We start from the raw sequence: 24,506 nt of genomic DNA on the forward strand, positions 1-24,506 counted from the left end.
CTGGGTCTTTATTTCAAATTCCTAGGGTAGAACGCCCGATTGGCTTAGCTTAGGTCAGGTATCAATTCTTGATCCCATCACCTGAGAGTGGTATCACACACGATACAAACACTGCCACAAGGTCCCACCCTATGGGAGGGAAAAAGACTGGGCACAAACCCAAAAAGTGCCTACTGTAACATTATTTTGCAACAGCTTACTTGCAGAAGTTTCTGTTATGAAAGACTATCATCTCAATTATTCCATGATATAATTATGAAGACATGGTATAAGACATCTAATGTGATCATAATGTTATGAGAGAGACTGTATTTTAGTCCCCCTGTCATCTTTTTTTGTAATGGACAGTGCCGAGCTTTAGCATCTTCTTTGATATAAACATTCTGCCTTTTCTGGAAGATCTTTTAAAATTTATTTGATAAAAAATATCTAAGTCTACTCACCACACCATTTTATCACTTGAAAGGCAGAAGTGACCTCTCAAGGTAGCTAGGGCTGCATAGGTAGAATACAGATGGAAACCAATGGGAATCCCACAGGAACTACAGAATAAAAGGTTGTAAGTGCTGGGGGAAAAAAAACGGAATATATATGTAAGAAAAAAAATCAGAGAACAAATACAAAGTAATCAGTCCCTGGAAGCACTCCTAAAATTAAGCTATAATAGGAATGAGAATGAACAAATGTCACATTCAAGAAAGGTTAATTTATATTTTAATAAATTACACCCTAGATTACAGATACCCTTGTATATTCTGGCCACAAAAGAAATCATGGATGTGCAACTGTCGCTTTAATGGTGAAACTTAATTTACATATGAAAAGCAGAAAGAGAGCTATCTAATCAGATTAACATTTAAATATAAAATCATACATGACCTTATAAATTAGCTACCATTAAACCAATCCTCAGTTGAAGTAAAATAATCAAGTTGACTGGGGTTTACTTAACAATTATTAATATAATTCAAATCAAGATTTTTATTTTACAGATATAAAAAAAATGAAATTACCCAGTCAAAATGCAAAAGAGAGAAAAGGAATCCTATTACCATAGCAAGCCATTAATTTTTCTTTTCGTTCATTCTCTGAAAGATTACTGGATGCAGAATCACAGGAAATGTTGCTTTTAGTTCTAGTTAAACCACTTGGGTAAGTCACCATATTTGCTGGTATATAAAAATATCCAAATATTACGAAGAAATGTTTTAGGGAAAGATAAACTGTACTGAAAGCAATTTTAAAGTGCATGTACTGAAAGCAATTTTAAAGTGCCTTGGTAAGGGAAAAAATTATTTGTATAAACATAATATACTAAGCAGTAAAAGTTTACAGAGTATAAAAATCACCTGGATAAAAAGAAATAGATTCATGTCAATGGATACTAAAAATGACCAAGCAACAAAATATACTAAATTTACCGGTAAATGAATTCCCATAACACACATGTAGTACTATATTTTTTATGAATATGGCAATCTGCGAAAAAGGTAATTCTGGTGCTGTAGACAACTGTGAGGGAGGTTGTGACAAGAGTGATTAGTAGGGCTCAGACATACTACGTGTTAGTGGAGTCAATGATTAGGTCTTCTTAGTAGAATGTTGTGAAGAACGGTATTCCTGTTAGGGCTAGGCTTCCGAAAAAGCAAGCCATGAAATAAAGTTACATTAATTTGAATTAATTTCTACTTAGGAATTAATTACATCAGACAAAGCACAGTACCTACACACAAATGTCTCACAGAAACCAATATATGGCACAAAGCAAAATGTAAAAAAATCCAAAATTCTTATGTATGCAATATAAAACAAATGTTTCATTAAATATTAGTCTGCTAATGGCCCAGATCCTTTATAAATAAAGGTCTGTATCTCCACACCACGTAAAGACCTATGACCAGTTGAGTGATTTCTGAAGGCAGAAGGAATACACATAGGGTAGTGGACGAAAGTAGTTATAAATACGAATTATGGGCATGTGACCAGTTATAGAACCAAGGACTATAATTGTCATGAGTATTTCCTCTCTATTTTGTTATGAATGTTTGTGTGTTTTCTTCCCTCTGCTTTCTTCCCTCTTAGCAAATATCTGTTTTCTTGCCTCTTATTCTCTTATCATGTAGAAAGATATAAATACTTTATATCACAGTATTTAAGTATTGTTAAATTTACATCATAGTATTTAAGTCATGAGCTATCAAGGAGAAAAGTAAACATCACTTATAGACTTTACCTCCTTTTCTGGAAAAGGGGTTATTGCATTTTCAGTTATATGCAGGATATTGGTACCATGTTAGGCAGAATTATGACCATATTATTGTCTTTATTGGGAGATTAAGTATGGTTTTAGGAGATGCATATGGGTGACAAGTTAACAAGTGATGGTTAAGTTTTGTATGTCAACCTGACTGAGCCACAGAGTTACTGGTTATTTTGTCAAATGTTATTATGAATGTCTGTAAGAGTGCTTTTGAATGAGATTAAAATTTGAAGAAAAAATATATATATTTAAATCAGGAGACTGAGTAAAGCAGATTGTCCTCATCTAATCAGCTAGAGGCCTGAAGAGAAACTCTTGCCTGACTACCTTAAGCTGTGGCATTGGTCTTTTTTCCTGCCTTTGAACTTGAACTGAAAATGTAGACTATTTTCGGGTTTCCACCCTGCTGGCTTTTGGACTGGTACTTGTACCTTTTGCTCTCCTGGTTCTCAGGCCTGTGGACTTGAACTAGAACTAAACCATTGGCTCTCTCGTGTCTCTAGCTTGTCAACTACAACTCTTGGGACTTCTCATCCTCCATAATCACACAAGCCAATTCCTGATATAAATCTCTTCCTGCCAAGTCCTACTGTTTCCCTCATTCTAAAAATAACCTAAACACATGAGACTTTCCCTCCAGTGTTTTATAAACCATCTAGATCGGTACTGTTCAATAGGAATATAGTATGAGTCACATAAGTAATTTAAAATTCTCGACTGGTCTTGTTTAAAAAAACAACTAAAGAAGGTGAATTAATTTTAATATATTTTCTGCTACCCAATATATTATCATTTCAACATATAATCAATATTTTTAAATTATTAATTTTTTTGTACCAAGTATTCAAAATCCAGTATGTATTTTACACTCACAACATTCTCAAGTCAGAATGGCCACATTTTAAGTACTCAATAACTACATGTGGTTAGTGGTTACAGTACTGGACAGCATGGGACTGGATGCATTATCCTCCTCTCTAAGAAGGTATTCAGATCTTCTGCCTCTGACCCAAATGATCCAATTCCAAGCAAGCCACCAGTCCTTCACTCCTTTGGGTGGGAAGAGAACACTCCAGTAAGGATAGGGAGTATCTTTCAGTTGGGAAAGAGGAGAAGCAGAACTCTTCCTGGTTACTGAGTAAAGCAACTAAGAATTCCATTACTTTAACCCTAAAACTGTTGTCAGAATGAACTGTCTTACTGTTAAATCCAACACTCAGAATTTAGGAGCCTTGTAAATTCACTGAGTATTTTGTTGTCATTTGTAAATCACAATACAGGCAAGATACAAAGTTTACTAGGTGGTACTCCGCCTTATCCACGGGAGATCCATTCCAAGACCCCCCAATGGGTGCCTGAAACTGCGGACAGTATTGACTCCTATACATATTATGTTTTTTCCTATATATACATACACTTCATGGCTTCTCTTTGGCATAGCTGAATTGCCAGCATCACTACTCTTGCACTTTGAGGCCATTATTAAGTAAGAGCTACTTGAGGACAAGCACTGATACCAGGACAATTGATCTGATAACTGAGACAGCTAGTAAGTGACTAACCAGTGGGTAGTGTATGCACCATGGACATGCTAGATAAAGGGTAGGACGTTGTTATGTAGAACAATGCGCAATTTAAAACATATGAATTGTTTATTTCTGGGGTTTTCCACTTAATATTTTGAGACTATGGTTGACTACGGATAACTGAAACTGTGGAAAGTGAAACCACAGATAATGGGAGACTACTGTATTCAAGTACGTGACATTCAACTATGTTTTCCTCCAGTTTCCTGGGTTATAACAGAAATTAGTCCTTCCACTGCTTATTACAAACTCCACGTTAAATGCAAATTTAAAAGTCCTAGTTATCTCAAAGGACTGTAGTTTCTAGTAAGTTATTCTCACTATACATCAAAAGGTAAGTTTCTCCTTTTTCCTCTACTAGACATATTTTTCTTTGCCTCACTTGCACAAGCCACTAGAAAGATGTGGCTCTCGAAAGCTCTTAAAATCTACACACAGATATAATTTTTCCATTCATTAACGCACCAAGTTCTACGAAACTCAAACAGATAAAAGGGGCATACTTCCGATATACTGTATGGATGGAATAAACTTTTATTCTAGCGCAAGATAGAAACTATTTTTATCTCGTACAAGTCAGTTCCATGCTCCTCACTATCATTTAGTCGGGGAATAGAGGCCGATCAGGAATTCTCAGCACGTACCTGCCTTTGAGTGAACCTTCAATGCCAACGAGGAAGGGAGCTTCCAAAACGACGTTATTTGTGACTCCTAGGAAGAAAAAAAAAAGCGGGCCGGAATGAGTAATTATGAGGCCTTGGAAGGGAAAACCTACCCTCTCTAAACAGGATCATCATAGACACAACAATCAAGAAAAGTTGCCCCCATCCTTGGCAAAGGGTTAATTTCCAGACCTTAATCCCGTGTTCGTCACAGCTTGCTCTCTGATACCCCATGAGAAAGCTAGAACACCCGCTTGGGCCCTCCTTCGCCTTTCCCAGACACCACCCCACCCCGCAACTCACTGGAGAAGACCACGGCCCCGAGGGACCGCGACAGGTCCCAGGCGAGGTGCACCGAGTCAGCAAGCACAGCGTGGCATTTCGCGCACTGGAACACGGCGCACCTCTCGGGCAGCAGCCATGACGGTAGCCGCTGGCTGGATAGCGGCTCCTCGATTCCCAGCGCCGCGGGGCCAATCGGCGAGGACCCCTTCACCACCTGCGTGTCCCACTCCATTGAAATCGTAAAAGAAGGTTCGTCAGTCATCTTAGTGCCATCACAAAAGTCGCCCTCCCGCAGCTTTGCATAGCCGGAAGAACCTTTCAGCGGCAGAACCGCCATCTTCCTGCAGCTGGCGCCACGGTTTCGTACACGCACCAGGCCCCGCCCCAAGTATGGTTCCTGCGTCTTTATTGGACATCGTGAGCCGGGGGCTCCGCAGGCCTTCGGCACCTAAGCGTTGGTGATTGGGGAGAACTTTGCTGCTGATGGCAAGGGAATCAGACCTTCTATTGGTCAGTGCTAGGAAGCACCGCCTTTGAGACTTTTTTAACCAATGGGAGTGTAGCAGTTTTAGTTTAAACTGTGTATATAAGTGGCTTCGTCACCGTTAAGATCGGCGCCAGAGTTTTGAACGGCGCTCCTTTTTTTGGGTGTTTGGTACTCTGCGTGATTTCCTGGATTGCGGATCGCGATGACCGTCCCATCCGTGGAGGAACTGGACTCGTTCAAGTACAGTGACCTGCAGAGCTTAGCCAAGAGTCTGGGCCTCCGGGCTAACCTTAAGGTACGGGTCTGGTGGAGCAGGCGGGTGGCGGAAGGGTTAGGTTTAGTGGCCTTAGGGAGACGCGGAGGGAGGGGACGGAGCCCGTCCCTGAGACGGTAGATTTGGGTCCCTCCAACTCTGCAAAAGTTGGACTGAAAGGGAGTTATAGTCTTCACCCGATTTTGAAGCTGACTTTTCTGGGGGCTCACATAGGCCTCGGCTTCAAAAGCTTCGTTTGATTTTATTGGAAGTACTCTGCGATACTTCCCAGGGCATCAATTACGAAATGCAGGCCCAGAACGCTCAAGGAATGCTGGGCCTAAAACCGATTGTTAGGCAGTCGGAGAAGTAATTGCTTTGGCTTCTGGGAAATTCCAACAGTAACACTTATGTAAATTGTAATAGCACCCAAAATTTCTTGCTACTTAGTAGGGGATCTGGAAGAAAGGTTTTTAGGGGACCATCCCCATGGACACATGTTTATAATTTATTCTTGATGTAGTATGATCATTCATTTATTGATCACTATTGCGGTAGTGTTGTTTCCAAATCAGTAAGGTCTTTTGACTCCGAGGCTGCAAAATGTTGGGATAAAATGTGAGGATTCAATTGGGATTAGGGTTCTATATTAAATTCTTGTGGAGTTGTTATCATAATGCTAATGTATCCTCTAGAGGTTCGTTCTGCTGGATGTGGTATTTACTCTGATTGAATGCCTAAATCAGGCATCACAAATGTTTTTAAATAGTTTAAACGAAGTAATCAGTGTCCAGGTACCTGTTGGGGCTGTATGATAAAGGAATGGCTTTGGAGATATTTCTGAGCTATGGTGTTTAACGGTTCCCTAATACTTCATAAACAAAACCTTAATACCTTAGCTTAAATACCTTATAGGCTTTTTGCAGTCTAGCTGGCATCTTTTATCCAAGACTGCATCCAAACTGGACTGGTCCCTGAACACTGGTACCTTTGTCCATCTTTGTGCCCTTGCTAATTTTGACCCTTTGCTTCAGATCCCCTTCTCTTTCCCTCTTCTTTATCTGTATGAATAATTTCCAATTCTCTTCACAGTCCAACTGAAACGTCATCACTGACTTAGTTGCCTCGTCCCCTCCCTCCTCTTTATTTCCATAGCCACAGGTCTACCACCCCAGTAATCCCAGGAACTCTCTGTGCTTTTAAAAAAAATTAAATTTCTTCTTTTAAAATTAATTTTTATGGTGACATTGGGTAACAAAATCTGATATTTCAGCTGTACATTTTAACAGTAAGGCATATATATGTTTACATTGTGTGTTCACCTCCTATAGTTAGATTTCTTTGTCTCCACATATTTGACCCCTTTTACCCTGGTAACCACTAGTCCATTGTCCATGTCCATGACTCTTTGTTTGTTTGTCCTATTTATTTGTTGCTTTTAGGTAAAACAGTTTAATTTCAACTAGTGTCTTTGAGCAGGTGCCTCAAGAGATAGGTGGGGCTTTCAGGAAAAGATCTAAACTTGCAATACCTCTAGAGATCTGAACTCGGGTAGGAAACCTCCACTGTAACTCTTGCTACCCTCTGGTGCATTATTCTAGCACTGCCAAAAAGTGGGTGTAAATAATAGACTGAATAATTATTCAGTATTATTAAAGTATTATTAATTTTATTGGTTATGATAATGATATTGTGGTTATGTTTCTCTCTCTTTCTTTTTTTTTGTCCTTATCTCTTAGTAATACATACCAAGTATTTACAGGTGAAATGTTATGATGCCTGGGATTTGCTCTAAAATACTCCAGGAAAAAGAGGGGGAATAGATGAAGAATAACAGAATGTTGATAATTGTTGAAACTGGGTAATACATGGGGGTTCATTACACTATTCCCTCTACTTTTGTATGAATTCGAAATTTTCCATAATTAAAATGTTTTAAATTATTTACAGTTGGTACAGTCCAGGAGCTCATTAAATCAATTGCCTTTTTGAATTCCAAGTACATAGTGAAAATGAATAAATTGCTCTAAGAAATTATCAAGATTTGATTACTTAAAAAAGTAACAAAAAGATTTAAATAAATTTCACCAGGATGATAACATTCTAAATAAATTTAGAAGATAAAATATTAGATTTTTCATTTGAGATACTGTTATTAATGGTAAAGCAAAATAAAGGAATCGGTTACTAATATTTACTGTATGGTCACTGGTCCTTTCCTCACTCATGCCCTCATTTCTTGCAAGATTAGATTACAAAGACTGGCACTATTTACACTTTCTTGCAGCTCCCCTCCTTCACCTGGCAAAATTCTAAGCCTAATAAAACCTAGCGATATACTTAATCAGTCCTTGCTTATACCTAACCAGCTAATTCTGGCTGGAGAAAATCACCTAAGTTTGTTGACTGAGCTTAATTTAATTTGATGACCATAAAGTGTAAAAGGAGCATTTGTTTCTACTACAATTCCTTAGTAGTCATTAACTTTCTGATATTTGAAGACAATTATCTCACATAGTCTCACCTAAGATTGGCTCCCTTCCCTCACCTGATGACTTTTCCTCACAGGTCATAGAAAAATAGATGCAATCAACTAAGAATTACCTCATCTTTCCACCACCAAACCCTCCAGACAGCCTGCACCTGTCACTGCCTACTCTGCCTCCCTCCTGTTAGTAAAAGTCTGTGTTGCCATTTGTGCTGGAGATTCTGTTCCCTCCTCTACTACTATACTCCTGCATCTCTCTTCTATATCATTTTCTCCCACTTTGTTCATTTCCATAATGCATGTGGTCAATTCTTCATATCACCCATCTTTAAAAAAAAGAAACAAAAACTCTCTCCTGACCCCACGTCTTTCATCTACTGCCCAATTTCTCTGTTCTTTCTCACTAAAATTGCTTTTATCAAGGCCACCATCCCCTTCATCTTAGAAAGCTTATGATCCATCTCTATCCTCACCTGCCACTTAGCAGCATTTGGCATGATTGAACCCTCCCTTCCTCTCACATCACTTTCTTTTCTAGACTTCTCTGATATTTTGTTTTCTTCTGCCTTACTAGCACTTTTCCCCAGTCTCCTGATTCTCCCTCTGGCAGATCTCTAAATGTGGAGTGCCTCAGATTTCTCTCCTTGGCTTTTTCTTCTTTAACTGTGCTTTCTCCCTTGGTGAGCTTATCCATTCTCATAACTTTAAATTCATCTGGGACTAATGACTCCCAAATCCACATTACCAGTGAGACCTCTTCTCTGAGCTGCTGAGCCATGTATTTAAGTGCATCTTAAGCAGCATGGCCAGTTCAAAACAATTAAAACCTCTTCCCAATCTCAGTGAATGGTTCAGAACCACTTTAGATTACTCTCATGCCTCCCTTCACTGCCCACACCCATTCATCCTTGTCAGCTCTTCCTCCCAAGTACACTTGAACTATGACCTCTGTGCACTGTCTCAAACCTGGGCTACGGCACCCTCACCCCTTGACCACTGCTTCAGCCTGTCTGATACTCTCCTTGCCTTTACTCTGGCCTCACAATACTATTCTTTTGGTAGTCGGGTGCTATTTGAAACTTAGAATGTGCCATATTTTTCTGCCCAGTGACTTTCTTTACACCTCAAATAAAATTCAAACTCTTCCAAAAGTAATATGAAAAACTTGGCTTGATCCTGATTTGGAGGGAAATTTTTAAAAAAGAAAACTGCTAACATTGGAGACAGTTGAGGGAATTTGATTGTGGGCTACGATAATCCTAATATCCTATACTAAGGATATTAGGAAATTATTACTTTTCCTAGATATGATAATGCATTAGAGGTTATATAAGAAAATATCCCCTTATTTTTAGGAGATGTGGCTAATGTATTTAGTGATAAAGTATCGTGTCTGGAATTTATTTTCAAATAGCTTGGCAAGAAATATATATTAATATAGAGAAAGCAAATATGAGGCAATATTAAGGATTATTGGATCTAGGTGGGGACTATAAGAATATCTACTAAACTGTTTCGACTTTTCTATAGTATATGTGCTGCTAAAGCAAGCCTGTGACTTTTCTATAGACCACATTTTTTGCAATAGTTAGAAGAAAGAAATCCACATTGCTCACTGTGGCCTGTAACCCTCTGTTGACCCAGACTCTGGTCACCTCTCTGATTGCCCTGCCCTCCACTTGCCCCAGTGTTCACCATATGGCTTCTTTCTGTTCTTCACATTCACCAACCCATTTCAAGGCCTCTGGGCTTGGTGTCCCTCTACTTGGAATACTCCTCCCCCTCATCTTCACCTGCTGCTTCTTCCTTTCCTTCACATCTCAGCTCTGAGAGTTCTTTCCTGACCATCTTAACTCAGGTAGCATTCCCACCTCAGTTACCAATTTTGTTTTTTGTTTTTTAGCAATTGATGTCATATTATTTATTTTAGCTTACTTGGTTAATTGGCCATTTCCTCACTCTCCCACTGCTCAGGGCTCCTGGAAGGCAGAGACCCTGTCTTTCTTGTTCACTATTTCTCCAGTGCCTGGAACAGTGCTCAGCACAGTAAATGCTTGTCGAGGGAATGCATGAATATGTACTGATACTAATATTGTATCTCCAGCTCAACTCTCTTGAGCATCACCCCATATCATGCAACCTGCTAGATGCCCTCACACAGCTCTGCCACAAGCACCCCATTTCATCATTATTGTGTATTTGGTGAGGTTTTCATAGTATTTCAAGGTGTTCTGGAAATCTTTACAACAGTTTATGATTAACAATATTATATACTTAAAAATTTCCTAAGAGAATCAATCTTAGTTAAGAGTTCTTGCCACCAAAAAAACCCCAAAGGGGGCAATAGGAATCTGTTGAAGGTGATGGATGAATTTATGGCATTAATGATGGTTTCACAGGTATATAGTTATCTCCAGACACATCAAATTGTATGCATTAAATATCTACAGCTTTTTGTATGTCAGTCATACCTCAATAAAGTAGTTGGGGTGGAGAGAGATATTAGAGTCAGAAGAATCAAGAATGCTCAGATTCTGCCCTGCCAATCACCCCCTGCACAGAGAAGACCCCAAGAAAGGTTCAAGGAACAAAGACAAGTAGAAAATTAGGTACTACTTTATTGTGAGCTGGTATGGTGTAAAGCATTCCAGTAAACTGGGCTGGAGCATGTGCTTCATACCCTAAACAGCCTCTCCTGTCCCTTGAAGCCTCAAAACAAATTAGAATGCCTGCCATTCTGTCCTGGACACATGGACAATGATAAATGTGAGAAGAGCTGAGCCCAGTGGCTGGTTCTTGAGAAGGGAATCTGTCAACTGCATAGCTGGATGGAAGAGGGAAAAAAGAGAAACTAGCCAATATGCTTGACCCTATATGCATAGAAAAACATTACGGGTTCCTCTTTTAGGAAGGAATAAGAAGATAAAGTTTCCTGGTGTGGGAAGAGGAACTAGGAGCCTTCCCCCAGGGACCAGTAACCATCCTCCTTTTAAGACCACCCATCTTTGGCATTCCCCATCTTAGGGTCCCCCATCACATTTCACCAGCTGCCCAAGCCAGAAATCCAGTGTAATGAAGTTTCCCTATTCCTCCTCCCCCATATTCATGCTGATTATACTTTCTTGGAAGGTTTTGAATCTATCCATACTGCCTTAGCCCTGTTCTAGCTCAGTCATCTCTGGTTTCCTACAACAGCCTCCTAACCGTTTCCCTGTCTTCTGTCTTCCCCTCATCAAATGCATCCTGCACATTGTTCAACCAGAGTGATCATTCTGCGTAATACAAAATTGGTCACCCACTGCCCTACTGCAGACTCTTCAGAGACTGCCCTTTACCCTGAGGGGTAAAGTTTATACTCTTAAGATGCTTACAAGGCTTGGTGGGATCAGGACACTGCCCACTTTCTCAGCATTCTCTCTCACCATCTTCAACAGCTCCACACTCCAGTCACACCAAACCTTTCTTCGAACTCCACTCTCATTCTTGCCTTCCCATGCTATTCCTTTACCCTTTTCCCTGCATCCCACTGTCTCCTATTCCTCCTTCAGACCTCTGCAGCTAGAGACATCATGTCTTTATCTTAGAACTGGTGTGTCTGAAGTCTACCCTTGTGTGTTAGACTGGTGGCCAAGCCCACCTGTGTTCTCTCACAATAGCCTGAGCTTCTTCATGTTGGCATTGACTCCACTGCATTGTCATTGTCCCTTTCCTTGTCTGACTTCTCCACTCTGCTGTGAAAGTTGTGAGGGCAGGGATCAGTTATATTTTGGTCATCATTCTATTCCCAGAGCCTGCCCAAAGGACATTGGATGAATACAAGAACATGTGAAAATGTTCAATGTATCTGTCTTGCTTATTTGATTTTTGGCTTTACTGTTAAGATATTTAACTTTTCTGCAGGCAGACAAGTTGTTAAAAGCCTTGAAAGCCCACCTTAAACAGGAAGCAAGAAAAGAAAATGAGAATCAGGTATGGTTTTCTTTTTTTTTTATCACTTACTTAATAGCAAAATAATCATTCAGTTAATGAGTGATAAACACAATTAGCGATGACTTTTAAGACATGTTGTTTATTACCAAAGAGGTCATTATTGGTAATAGTAAGTCCTTTCATAATAACTATTTGTTATAAATGGCAAAATTGCCTTGCACCAAGTAATTTGTTGAATAAGATGTTCTTATACAAATGCAGAGGTTAATTACTAGTTGCCAAAAGTTAAAAGAGATAGCATGGCATGTGTAGAGAGGGAACTAGATTCAAAGTCAGAAAAACTCAGGTTAAAGTAGCAGCTCTGTCATTACTTTTCATGTGACCTCAGAAAACTGAAAGTCCTTCTTAGTTTCCTGTTGTGTAAAATAAAAATAAGATCTGCACTGCTGAATTTAGTCCTATGAGAAGCAAATGAAATGACTATGAAAGTGATTTGTAGTAAAATAAACCACTATTGATGGGAGAGATTGTCATGGCTGCTTTAGACCCACACCAAAGATTTTTGACATGGCACGGCACCTAAATGGATCGTAAAATGCTTCATTAGGGCAGGATTCTTAATGTGAAATAGAGGAAAATGTTGAAAGGCCTTAAAGAATTGGGCTTTGGAGAGCATCCATTATATATCTGGAAATGAAAGTAAGTATAAACATGAACTGAAAATCTAACTTCCTCTTCTCTGTCTTTATAGTCTCTGTAACTCTCTCCACGTTATAAACATTTAAAAATTTTCAATATTCAAAATTCTTTTTGATTCCAGGTTTTAAGTAACTTAAAATAGACAACAAAAAGAATTAATTTTGAATTCCAGCTTTAAAAGTTTCTACATCAACTAAATCGTATGTGTATGTGTTTGTGTTTAAATGGTTAAGGAAACATGATTATAGTGCTATCTGAAATCAAGATTTTACTTTGGCTGTAATTGATAGACTAAATTAAAAATGATCTACCGTACTTTAAATTCAACATCTCAGGGGCCATTCCATTTTGAAAATTTTACAAGAGCAGGATGATAGTCAAAATTCAGTCAGATACAGAATTCCTAAGTGGCGAATCTGTCAATAGTGAATTTAGATTGATGGAAAAACCTGATATACACAAAGCGTTTATTTATCTAAGGCTACAGAAAGAGTCTGCACAATTCAAATACATGGCAAAGAGATCATTAATGTCACTAAGGATAGAGAGAGAGGTAAGTTTCCAAACCTCCAAATCATCACCTGGGGAGTACACAGATGGATCACATCTGAGTAAGTGACATCGGATCTTCTAGAAGCCTTTTTCTCACACTGTAGGTCAGCCTTGACTATATGAGTTGGAGCAGCTCTGAATATAGGCTGGTCTGGCTGTGTGCTGGGGACTTCCTCATCTGAACCAGATGTGCCTCTTCACTCTTGGATTAGGCATGTCAGATAATATAATGCATTCAGGAATGAACACATCCTCCCTAATCACTGTCGGCCTCTCAGACTAACATACCATGGTTAAGGTGTATGGGGTTAAAAACTAAATATCTCTGGGAGTTGTGTTAATAGGCTTCTAAACCAGTTATAGCACCTGTGCTACATATGGGGGCCGGGATAGGGGATAGGATAAATAAGTAAAAGCGTCTCTTTTATATTCTAGCAATATGTAGTATAACCCAAAGGTACCACTTCTATAGTGGAAAATTTCTTCTTTTTCTTTTTCCTTTCTTCCTCATGACTATCCAGGGAGTTGGAAAATGGAATCTAGATAGCATAATTCTACTGTCATGTAAATAGCCCTGCTCCTTTAAAGTTATGCTCACCTGTTCTCATCTTGTATCTGTTGACCTCCAGGTTGCTTTCCAGTTGTTCACTGTCTCATTGTCTTCCCCATCACCTCATGTCCTGGCCTTATTTTGGGTGAATTCAAAGGTTCATCTGGATGTCCCTTACTACCCTTGCCTCCTCATTCCTTAATACCTGTGACTTATTTCTACTATTCATCAGTTATCCACTTCTTTAGGCATATCCTGGGCCTTATATCCCTTGAAACTATATTCTGTAATATTTCAACTCTGACTAAAACCTCTCTAAGCCTCCTTATTCTTTTATTCTCAACACATTTACTTTATATCGTGGTTCTCAACCCAAGTTGTATATGAGAATCATTTGGGGAGCATTTTAAAAATATTGATATATAAGCATCACCAAAACTCAGGCCAACTAAATCACTCTCAGAGGGTGGGGTCCAGGCATTATAGTGAAATGGACTGAAAAGTCAGAATACAAAGCAGTCTACCCCCTGTGCAGAGTCCCAGGTACCTACTACCCTCTAAAATATTACATTTCTCTGTAAAGAAATTAAATGATTATCAAGCAAAGGCCTCTGCCTTCTGGCATTCAAGCATCCCCTAGCACAATAGCCTCCTCTCCACCTAAGAAATCTAGTAGATTCAGATAAGAAGCACTCCCACACATTCAAGCTCTAATGAAGTTTTTGGTCTGAGGTTAGAATAGATAACCAACAGTAACAGACATTTGAGGAAAGCTTAAGTTCTCTTGAGAGCTTAAGATAAAAAATGACCCTAAAGGAAACAGATGACACAGAAAACAAAAACTTTAACCAAAAAAAAAGCCTTACAATAACATTGATTTATCAACTCTTAGAATCAAGCTACACAAAGCACAGATGATTCAATTAATTTTACATAACAGGCTATAAACGTTGTCAACTTTGAAACTTAAATAGATGACAAGTTGAGAAATAAAGGGAGGACAATAGGTAAAGAGAAGTATAAGAATGCTAATATGTGCAGTTTACAAGCTAGATGCATATAGTTGTGGAACAAAATTTAAAAGTGTTAAGTATATTTAAAGCTGCAAAAGTAACTGATAGAATGACTGGTGGTATGCTTCTGTTAGGAAGAAGATGGAGAGATGAAAATGGTACAAATGAGCTAAATTTTAGCACATGATAGACACTAAAAACAGCTATTGAAAATATAAATGGATATCTCATTAGCAAATCACTAATGATATATAAGAAACCACTTGAAATTAAGTCTTAGAAATAGGAAGGGTAGACAGAGAACCCATTGCTTTTCATTATAATCTAGTATTTGATTTTTTTAAGGCATACATATGTATTGGTTTATTTCAAAAACTTAGAATTTATGTATAAAAAAATTAACACTAAAAACAAGTGAAGCCTGTCCTTTATAGTCTCTAGGTACGAGAACCTTCCTCACACTTATATTCATCTAGTTTTTTTCTAGTGCTTTTTCAGTTTCATTTTTTACATTTAAATCTTTATCCAGATTTCATTTTGGTGTGAGAGAATGATCAAGTTTCATTGCCTCCACCAAAAAAAAATATTAAAAACAGAAAAACCCAGGTTAAGTAGTAGCTGAATAATGAATCCAAACTTTCCCTTATGAATATGAATGAAGTACAGCCATTGTCATACAATGATTTCTTATACAAGCAGTTCTGTTTGGAATGTTCTGGTACATGTACTGCAGTTTTGATAATGTAGCTCTTAACTTTCAGTTTAGGATACTGCAAGTTCCATTCTTACATTACTCCCTGATTTTGACCTTGGATAAGTTACTTTGGACTCTGTAAGCCTCAGTGTCCTCATCATTGAACTGTGGATAATATTAGTACCTGTCTCACAGGCTCTGAGAAATAAATGAGATAGATAATCTGTGTAAACACTTAGTCCAATAAAGCTGTGATATTAGCTGTAATTATTATTAGTTATAGCATACTGCCTGGCAAAGTATATATTCAATAAATTAATACACTTTTAATAACTTGCTCACTTACTGACGCTAAGATTGAATGCTTTCCTGGCCTAGTTTTTTAGCTTGGTTTGTTAAATGTGATTGTTTCTTTTCGAATACTCTATAATTCTTGTCCTTGCCTATAATTTAGTGCTAGAGAGTTTTAAAAATATCTTACATATGTAATTTGTTTTTTATTCAGTTTAACTGCTGATTCTTCCTGAGCATTATAACCTTATACATAGGGCACGAAATTAATGTCTCTCCTTTCAGTATGAAAATCAAATTTCTGCATCCTCTTATGATGAGACCGAGATACAGATGAGCAGCCAAGAACAAGCAGAGAGGGAGCTGGCTGGCCATGTCACCAAAAAGAGGAGAAAGCGCAGGACAGTCCACAGGATTCCTGACTCCCAGGTGAATAGAAGGGTTGAAACTGAAAATAAGCCACCACCTGTGCTGTAAGCTCCATGAACGCACAGACCCAAGTCCAAGCTGCTCATCATTGCACCCCCGGCACTGTGCTCGGGAAGCCTTTAAGTATTAAGCACAAATTAAATATTTGTTGAAGAAATATGAACTTTCATTAAATGTTTACTTAAGTGAAGTGTAGTAAATAAGAATGAAAGAGAAACTAACATCAAATATGATTTTTTTTATTTTTATTTTTATTTTTTTCCTATTTTGTCCCAGGCCTGATGATCACGCTGTTCTTAGTCTTTCAGCAATCTGGCCACGTCATTCCAGGAGCTTCCTTCACTTGCTTTGAGAGGACTCTGTTTTTATGATCTTTTCATTTAAATGTAACTTTTATAATACATGGTCCTAATATTTACTTTTTAGCTTTGTACTGTCCCTTAGTTGTTAGCCTATCTGGGTCTCATAGTGTTTCTCATCCCTAAGAGAACTAATCTTGCCATTTATGCCTTCCACTGGTCCCTGGTTTCTCCTAGCCTCAAATTCACGCTCTCAGTGAGGCAGAGAACCAAATCTGCCACTCATATTTTATTCTACTTTTCTTTCTTTAACTCCTTTTCACCCTCAGTTTCAGACCTATCTGTGGAAGGCAGCGATTACTTCTTTTTTCTCTTCTTTTTTTTTTTCAAGTATCTGACTATAACCAATATTTTTTAATATTTTTAAGGGCATATTTTTTAGTAGAGGTATAATTGACATATAACATTAGTTTCAGGTGGACAACCTAATGATTCAATGTTTGTAGTGTTGGGAAATGACTATCACAATAAGTAGTTAACATTCATTACCATACATAGTTACAAATTTTTTTTCTTGTGATGAGAGCTTTTAAGTTCTACTCTCAGCAACTTTCAAATGTGATTACTTCTTTTTTTATCATTTAAATCATTTATTTTTTTTTAACTTGTAGCAGGATCATTCAGAGATAAAAACAAGAGATCCCACTGAGTTCCGCCATCAAGAAAAGCAGGAAAACCAGGAACTCAGAACTGCAGCAGAGGTCCCTTCTCCACTAGTTGAGAGCCAAGAAGATGCGAATGCAGTGTGCTCGGGGAAAAGTGGAATAAATGGTATGCCAAGTAACTAAAAAAAAAATGCCAAAATTGCTAGGGAAGCTGTGTGCCTCAGTTTCCTAGGATTCCCATAACAAAGTACCACAAACTGGGTGGCTTAAAACAACAAATTTATTCTCTCACAGTTCTGGAGGCTGGAAGTATGAAATCAAGGTGTCAGTTGGGCCATTCTCCCCTGAGATTCTTGGTAGAATCCTCTGGCTATTGACCCTTGGTGATTCTGGGCTTGCAGCTGCATCACTCTAAATCTCTGCCTCTGTCATCACATGGTATTCTCCCTGTGTGTCTCTTTACATGTCTTCTTAAAAGGACACCAGTTGTATTGGATTAGGGTCCGCCCTAATGACTTCATCTTAACTTGATTACATCTACAAAGATGTAATATCACAGTTACTAGAGGTTAAGACTATAGCATATCTTTGGGGTAAGGAGGGATACAATTCAACCCATAACACCATTATATATAAGGATTTGGCAATTAAAGCAAAAATTAGAACCAAGTACAGTAGGCCATCAGGTCATCTTTAGTAACTTGAGAAACTAGAATAAGAGTGACAGCTGGGAAGTTTGAGAAAGTTGATCTCCGCTCAGTGATGAGGAGAGCCTGTACTTGGTCCAGTAGCTCCTTCTGGCCTACTCCAGAGACAGGTACAAAGACTTGTTTGCCTATTCAATAGAACAGTTGAAAGGGAGTTGCAAAGTCTACCTTCCCAGTGGTGTGGCCTTTTTTTTATTATGATAAATGTGTACTCTTCTTAGTCTCTAACCTAAAAACCTCTTCCCTAAACATTCTCAACTTAAAGTTTAATTCAGTAACAGAAAACTTCAGTTCCCCTATACCTAACAGGACTTCATGCTTTCTGATTTCATTCCACAGAAAACCTAATTGCAACAGTCCTGGTGTTTGTTTCACCTCAGCCAATCTGTCTGGGCTCCTGAGGCTTGTCTGAGGGGATTGAGATAGAAGATGAGATATTCTAGTATACATCAAGCAGTTAAATGCAGAATTTCTAATACTGAGGCTTCCCATTTTCCTCAGAATTTTGCATGTCTTACTAAATCTAGTTCTAAGTGGTCACTGTTCTGATTCAGTAACTCTGAGGTGAGCCTGGGAGTCTGCAGTTTTTAATAAGCACTCCAGGTAATTTTGATGCATGTGCCTTATAAACTCATTTTAAAATTATGATTTAGAGCAAGTTGTTAAGAAATATGACAAAGAGTCAAAATTGGGGTGGGATTACAAGTACCTGCTATTCTACCAATCATTTTATCAAGGAGATTTAGCTCTAAGACTCAGCTTTGATGGTTAAGTTTGTATTTCTTAAAACACAAGGACTTTCTCTCACAAAAGTACAGAGTAATAAAAATTCATTGTGGCTTCATATTCCATATTGCAACTAACTTTTAAGAAACTGCCACTTGTCAAGTTTTGGTATAGTACGAAATAATATCAATAAATATCTGAAAAGGGTATTAAAATACTCTCTCCTTTTAAACAGATTATCTGCATGTGGCAAGATTTGTTTTCATACCTATTTCAACCAAAACAACATGGTAATATTGTCTGCAGAAGCAGACAAAATAATCCAGCTGCCTTTTTTTAAGCCAAACATTAAAGAAATTGTAATTTAAGACGATACCATTCTACTCACTATTTTTGTTTTAGAAATTTTAGCCATTTTTCATAAATTTATGTGTAAATTTAATGAACATATTGTTATTTTTAGTAAATCAAACGCTTTTAAATGTCTTAGTATCTAATGTGGCACATGTTGATATAACTAATGTACATAAACAAAAATTCTTAGATCTTAATAGTTTTTGAGAGTATATAAGGATCCTGAGACCAGAAAGTATGAGAACTGCTAATCTATAGATAGATCTTATATAGTTTCATCAGTTATTTCAGCAATTATTTGAATATTTCCATCCATTTATTCAATAATTCCATCAGTTATGTCACTTAAAATCTTAGCTCATCCTTCATATTTCATTGCCGTATTTCTTCAGTCTACTTTAATCCAGAATAGTTTCTTAGTCGTCTTTTATCTTTCAGGATGTTGACATTTTTAAATACAGGCTAGTTTTTTTGGTCCTCTGATTTGATTTGTCTAATGTGTGCTGATGGTTAGATTCAGATCATGCACTTTTGACAGGAAGTGATATTGGGTCCTTCTCAGTGCCCCAAAAGGCACAGATACTGTTTATCCTATGACAGTCATGTTAACTTCCATCACCTGGTTATGGTTGTGTCTAGTAAGTAGCTCCTTTGTAAAGTTACTATTTTCCCATTTGTAATTAATAATTATCTCATGAAGAGTGACTCTGACTGTAAATATCCTGTTTTTCGTAGAACTTCACTATGGTTTTAGAGCCAATGTCTAAGCAGAAGTCCCTGGAGCCCCTCCTGCTCTATCAGATATTCTTTTGCCTTGTTTTATGGATGCAACTAGGAACCTTAAGGATGAGTGATTTTATAAGTGGTATTTCTTAAAAACCTACTTGCATATTTTTTAGTAAATTACCTCAAGTTGAAAAAGATGTCAGAATGTGGAAAATGATTATAGGTGGGAGAAAATAGTAAACCTTATATACACCATGATTTCAACTGGATTTAAAGAACAAAAACAAAACAAATAGAAGCATACTTGCTTTATTGCGCTTCTCTTTATTGCGTGTCACAGATATTGCATTTTTTATAAATCGAAGGCAAAAAAATAGTACAACTTGCTTTATTGTAGTGGCCTGGAACTGAACCTGCAATGCCTTGTGCCTATATAGAAGCAAAGGACCTGAGGAAATATGCCAAATGCTAATAGCATTTCTTAGGCTGGTGGGATTGTGTGATTTTTACTTTCTAGTTATAATAATAACATGTTCATAGCAAAAGTTCTGGAAAAGTGTGTTTAAATTTCTGATATAACTTCTATACAGGAGGCATACAATTTCTGCCTACTTGAAGCACAGGAGCAAAGATCGTAGTGATGCTATAATTCTTTGTGCTCCCTCTGTGCCATTTCTCCCACTGCCTTGGCAGAGCCTATCACATAAATATGCTCTATGTTAACTTTCAGACATTTCTTAATTGGAAGAATTTTTTTGAACTCTTTCATTAGTACTATATCTTTGGATTCAGGTAACGAAGACTCAAAGGTACCTTTAGAAAGAAAGAAGTCTCTCTACACAGATGGGTTTTCCAAATCTGGAAAAAATAAAAGAACTGCAAGCACTACTCCAAGTAAGTTTTGCATTCAAAGCGACATAAAATAATGGTTGTCCACCTTAGGTAGATGTTGGAGAGAGAGTGTACTGTCTGACTTATTTCACTAAAAGCTGGAATGCTGGAATATGGGCTGGCATCCTCGTTCTCTCATTTCCTAGCTCTGAGTGGGCAGTTCATCCTCAGTAAACCACTTCCTCGGTTGAAAGTGGGAATGGTTGTACTGCCTGTTTCATCAGGTTGATATATCAATTAATTGAGGCTAGTTTTCCACTTCTAATTACCTAGCACAGTAACTAGCATATAGCAAGTATTCAATAAATATCTGAACAATGCAACATATATACGATGTATTGAATTGTACACTCAAAACCTATATAATTTTAGGACACCTCAATAAATTTAATTCTAAAACTAGAAATAAATATAATAAAAATAAATATCTGAGATTGAATGTCTGTAAAGTACTTGGCAGAATGTCCACCTTGTAATAAATTTTTTAAAGTCAAGGGACGGCCATGCCACCCTGAACGTGCCTGATCTCATCGGATCTTGGAAACTAAGCAAGGTCGGGCTTGGTTAGTACTTGGATGGGAGACCACCTAGGAAGACCAAGTGCTGTAGGCATTTAAATAAATTAAATAAATAAAGTCAAGGGGACTCCATTTCTGGACATGTAATTCTTCCCTATTGCTTGGCACATAGAATGTTGATTGAGAGTAATATATTTATAGTACTTAGAATGCTGCTCAGCATATATTAGAAATTCATCTATTTAATTATACTTAATTAGAATAGCAAAGAGCAGGGGTCGGCAAATTGCTGCCTGCCTTGGCCTGTCTTATAGCTCATGAGGTAAGAATGGTTTTTACAGTTTTAAAAGATTGTATAAAAAAAGTATGAGACAGAAACCACTAAACCTAAAATATTTAATCTCTTCTTTACAGAAAAATAATTTGCCAATGCTTAGCACAGAGCTTTCTAAGCATTTTAAAACATCAAATTTATGATTAAGGCCATTCGATTAATTGGTGAGAGGAAAAGACAAATCTGTTATTTTCTTATCCTCCGGACTAAACCAACATGTCAGTTAACAGTGAAATGGACAGTCGAGAGATGACACATGTTTAATCATTGGGGGAGAGACCTTAAATATTATTGTTTAATTTTTCAATTACAGTTGTCTTTCAATATTATATTAGTTGCAGGTGTACCACATAGTGGTTAGACATTTATATGACTTACAAAGCAATCCACCCCCGCCAATAAGTCTAGAACCCACCTGGCATATATCGTTATTACAATACTATTGACTATATTTTATATAGTGTACTTTACATCCCCATGATAATTGTGTAAGTGCCAATTGAACTACTTATTCCCTTCACCTTTTTCACCCAGGCTCCCAACCCTCTTCCCATCTGAAAGCCATCAGTTCTCTGTATCTATGAGTTTGGTTTGGTTTTGTTTTTTAATTTTGTATTTTAGATTCCACATATAAGTGAAAATATATGGTATTTCTCTGTCTGACTTATTTCACTTAGCATAATAGCCTCTAGGTCCATCCATGTTGTCACAAGATAGTTTTTAAGATAAATATGTTTTGCCCTTGAGTTTCCAAAAACTAAATGTTTTGAAATTAAAGTTTTGACAAAGATGATATTGAAATTAATGTTAGGGATGCAGAGAAGAAAATAAGTGTTAACAGGAAAACAAAGGGAAGGCGAATAAATGAACTTCGTCTTGGTATTAATTTTCATATTTTGTGGAACATTCTAGACTTTAAGAAGCTTCATGAGGCTCGTTTTAAGGAAATGGAGTCCATTGATCAATATATTGAGAGAAAAAAGAAACATTTTGAACAACACAATTTACTTAATGAAAAGGTAATTATGTTCTTAATGGGAATAAACTATTTGATTTTAATGTTGATACCATATATACACCATGATTAGTACAGCCAGTTTTCTATTGTTCCATTAGTGGAATGGACTTGTTTGAGTTTAATGTATTTTTATTATCTTAAATTGCTTTCCCCCCAACATGAGAATTTTCGAAACTCTTCAGACAAAGTAGTGAGTTCTCACTATACAGAACAAATTCCAAAATAGCAATTAGTTGTTTGGTCTTCCACATTCGTACATTGTGCGTATCACTTTTGTTGAGGATGGACTGATATTTCGCTGAAGCCATCTTTTTTCTCTGTCTCTCACCTAAAGCAAAAAAGGACTAGCAGTGGCTAACTTAAAGGTTTCTAGTGATAACTGGAGCTCCCTGGGAGGCCTTCAGTTCAGGTCCTGCTGGATTCAGGGCCCCATCAAATAAGAAAAGATGATGAGTTAGAAGAGCAGTGAGTTGTTGTTATAGTCCTATGTGGTATCTTGTGTTAAAAAGGGAAGCATGTAGAGGGCTGGGATACATTTATTTTAGAGTGTAATAATATATAACAACCAGCCCGTTTCTCAAAAAGAGAATGAAGCAATTCGTAGTATTACACATAACACAAAACAGTTGAGTTTTGAGTTTTCTGATACTAATGCAGTGGGTGGTAAGTTCTAAATAATTTTTAAAAAAACATAAGCTTCTTAGTGAGAAACTTAATCTTGGGTAATAAACATGCATTTGAACAGTATTTATAAAACCACTGTAACCACAATTAAAGACACTATTTATCAACCTTCTAGCAAACAGCAACAATGCCAAGTCATGGCATTAAACATCTCCATTTCTTCATACTGATCTAACAACATTAGTAAGAATCCAGAGAGAAGAAATTAATATGTCTATAGTAAGACTTTCCTAAATATTAACAAGGGCTAGGTATCACTACATTCATAGCCGAATACTAGAACAAGAGGCCCATGCTGACACTTGACAGAAAGTAGATACTCAGCTTCTTTTTCTGCATAGGCATGAGCTAGCTGCAAATACGCCTGGAAACAGGGCCACTCATTTTCCTTACCATGAAGCTGAGTCTACTTAAGTACTTGATGGAAAGTCAAGTTTTCTATACGATATAATATGGATGAGTTAATTTTTCAGGTAAAAATTAAAGGCAGAAAAACTGCCTCAACCATAAACTTGAGTGTAGCCTTGTAGATGTGTTGAATAAATGAGTGGCTTATCTTATTTTTTAGTGATAGCCCCATCTGAACAAGTTTAGTTCTAAAATCCCACACCACCCTCATTATTTAAGGAATTGACCTATCAGGTGGGTTATTTAGTATGACCTATTTGGAGACTGGAGAGTAAAAACAATTAGTGACTTTGCCATAGTTGATATGAAGTTTTTCTTGATTGTTGACTTGCTTTAGGGTTAGTCATTTGGATAGTGATGGATAGTAATAAATGAGCGAAAGTCCTAGAGAGAATCATCCTGGCCATGACCAATCTCCCCCTGACTTTCATGATCAGAGGAGGGAGACCTGTTTGATTTGATAGTCAGATGGCCCTCTACAAAGATCAGAAAACTTGTACCCCAGAGATGCCTGTTTACTTTGTTAACAGTGAGAATGATCAGATTTTTAAATCTTCAATAATATGAAAAAAATCCCAATCGAGTTGGCATTTCTTTGATCATTCTGTTACATGCCATTTATGTTATATCTTTATATGTTGGAATTGGTTGTTTTTCTGTAAATTTGCTTTTTCTGTAAATTTGCTTTTTCTTAATATCTGCACATTTATGAGCATTAATCTATATTAATGATATGTTATATATGTTATAAATATTTTCCTGGTTTATCTTTAAACTATATTAATAGTGTCTTTAACCTTGTAGAAGGTATTTTTGTTTTATTTTTAGTTAAATCTATCCAACTTTTCCTTTTAGGGCTCAGAGTTCTTTTTGTCATGCACTGCCTGTCTCGAGATCATTTAAAAAAAATGCTCTTATAAATGTACTGCTTCTTATTACTTTTCCCTATCTTTAATTCATATTTTTATTTTTGTCTATGATATTATTGAGCTCTTTG

At 37.2% G+C, this 24,506-nt stretch overlaps 2 protein-coding genes and 1 pseudogene across 5 annotated transcripts in view; 2 read left to right on the forward strand and 1 right to left on the reverse strand.

Annotated features, from left to right (window-relative positions):
* OIP5 (Opa interacting protein 5) overlaps positions 1-5,192 on the reverse strand; it is a 9,456-nt gene extending 4,264 nt beyond the window's left edge. Inside the window, exons 1-3 of the mRNA XM_011354941.2 lie at positions 4,812-5,192; positions 4,491-4,557; positions 444-566 (exon numbers count right to left, since the gene is read on the reverse strand). Of these exons, the coding sequence (XP_011353243.1) occupies positions 444-566; positions 4,491-4,557; positions 4,812-5,130 (509 nt within the window). The 5' untranslated portion in view covers positions 5,131-5,192. The remainder of the gene's footprint in view (positions 1-443; positions 567-4,490; positions 4,558-4,811) is intronic.
* A 187-nt stretch (positions 5,193-5,379) lies between these two features.
* The window catches only part of NUSAP1 (nucleolar and spindle associated protein 1), a 28,569-nt gene continuing 9,442 nt past the window's right edge, over positions 5,380-24,506 (forward strand). For 2 of the 4 annotated variants that reach the window (XM_011354942.2, XM_011354943.2), the window contains exons 1-6: positions 5,380-5,575; positions 11,922-11,990; positions 16,036-16,179; positions 17,150-17,309; positions 20,449-20,550; positions 22,312-22,418. In XM_011354942.2, coding sequence (XP_011353244.1) covers positions 5,483-5,575; positions 11,922-11,990; positions 16,036-16,179; positions 17,150-17,309; positions 20,449-20,550; positions 22,312-22,418 — 675 coding nt within the window. In that variant the 5' untranslated portion in view covers positions 5,380-5,482. The remainder of the gene's footprint in view (positions 5,576-11,921; positions 11,991-16,035; positions 16,180-17,149; positions 17,310-20,448; positions 20,551-22,311; positions 22,419-24,506) is intronic. The other 2 variants (XM_023527772.1, XM_023527773.1) reach the window with 2 other exon arrangements.
* On the forward strand, positions 21,041-21,159 carry LOC111736355 (annotated as a pseudogene).

This window comes from Pteropus vampyrus, unplaced genomic scaffold (assembly GCF_000151845.1).
Source record: "Pteropus vampyrus isolate Shadow unplaced genomic scaffold, Pvam_2.0 Scaffold19, whole genome shotgun sequence".
Taxonomy (NCBI): Eukaryota; Metazoa; Chordata; class Mammalia; order Chiroptera; family Pteropodidae; genus Pteropus; species Pteropus vampyrus.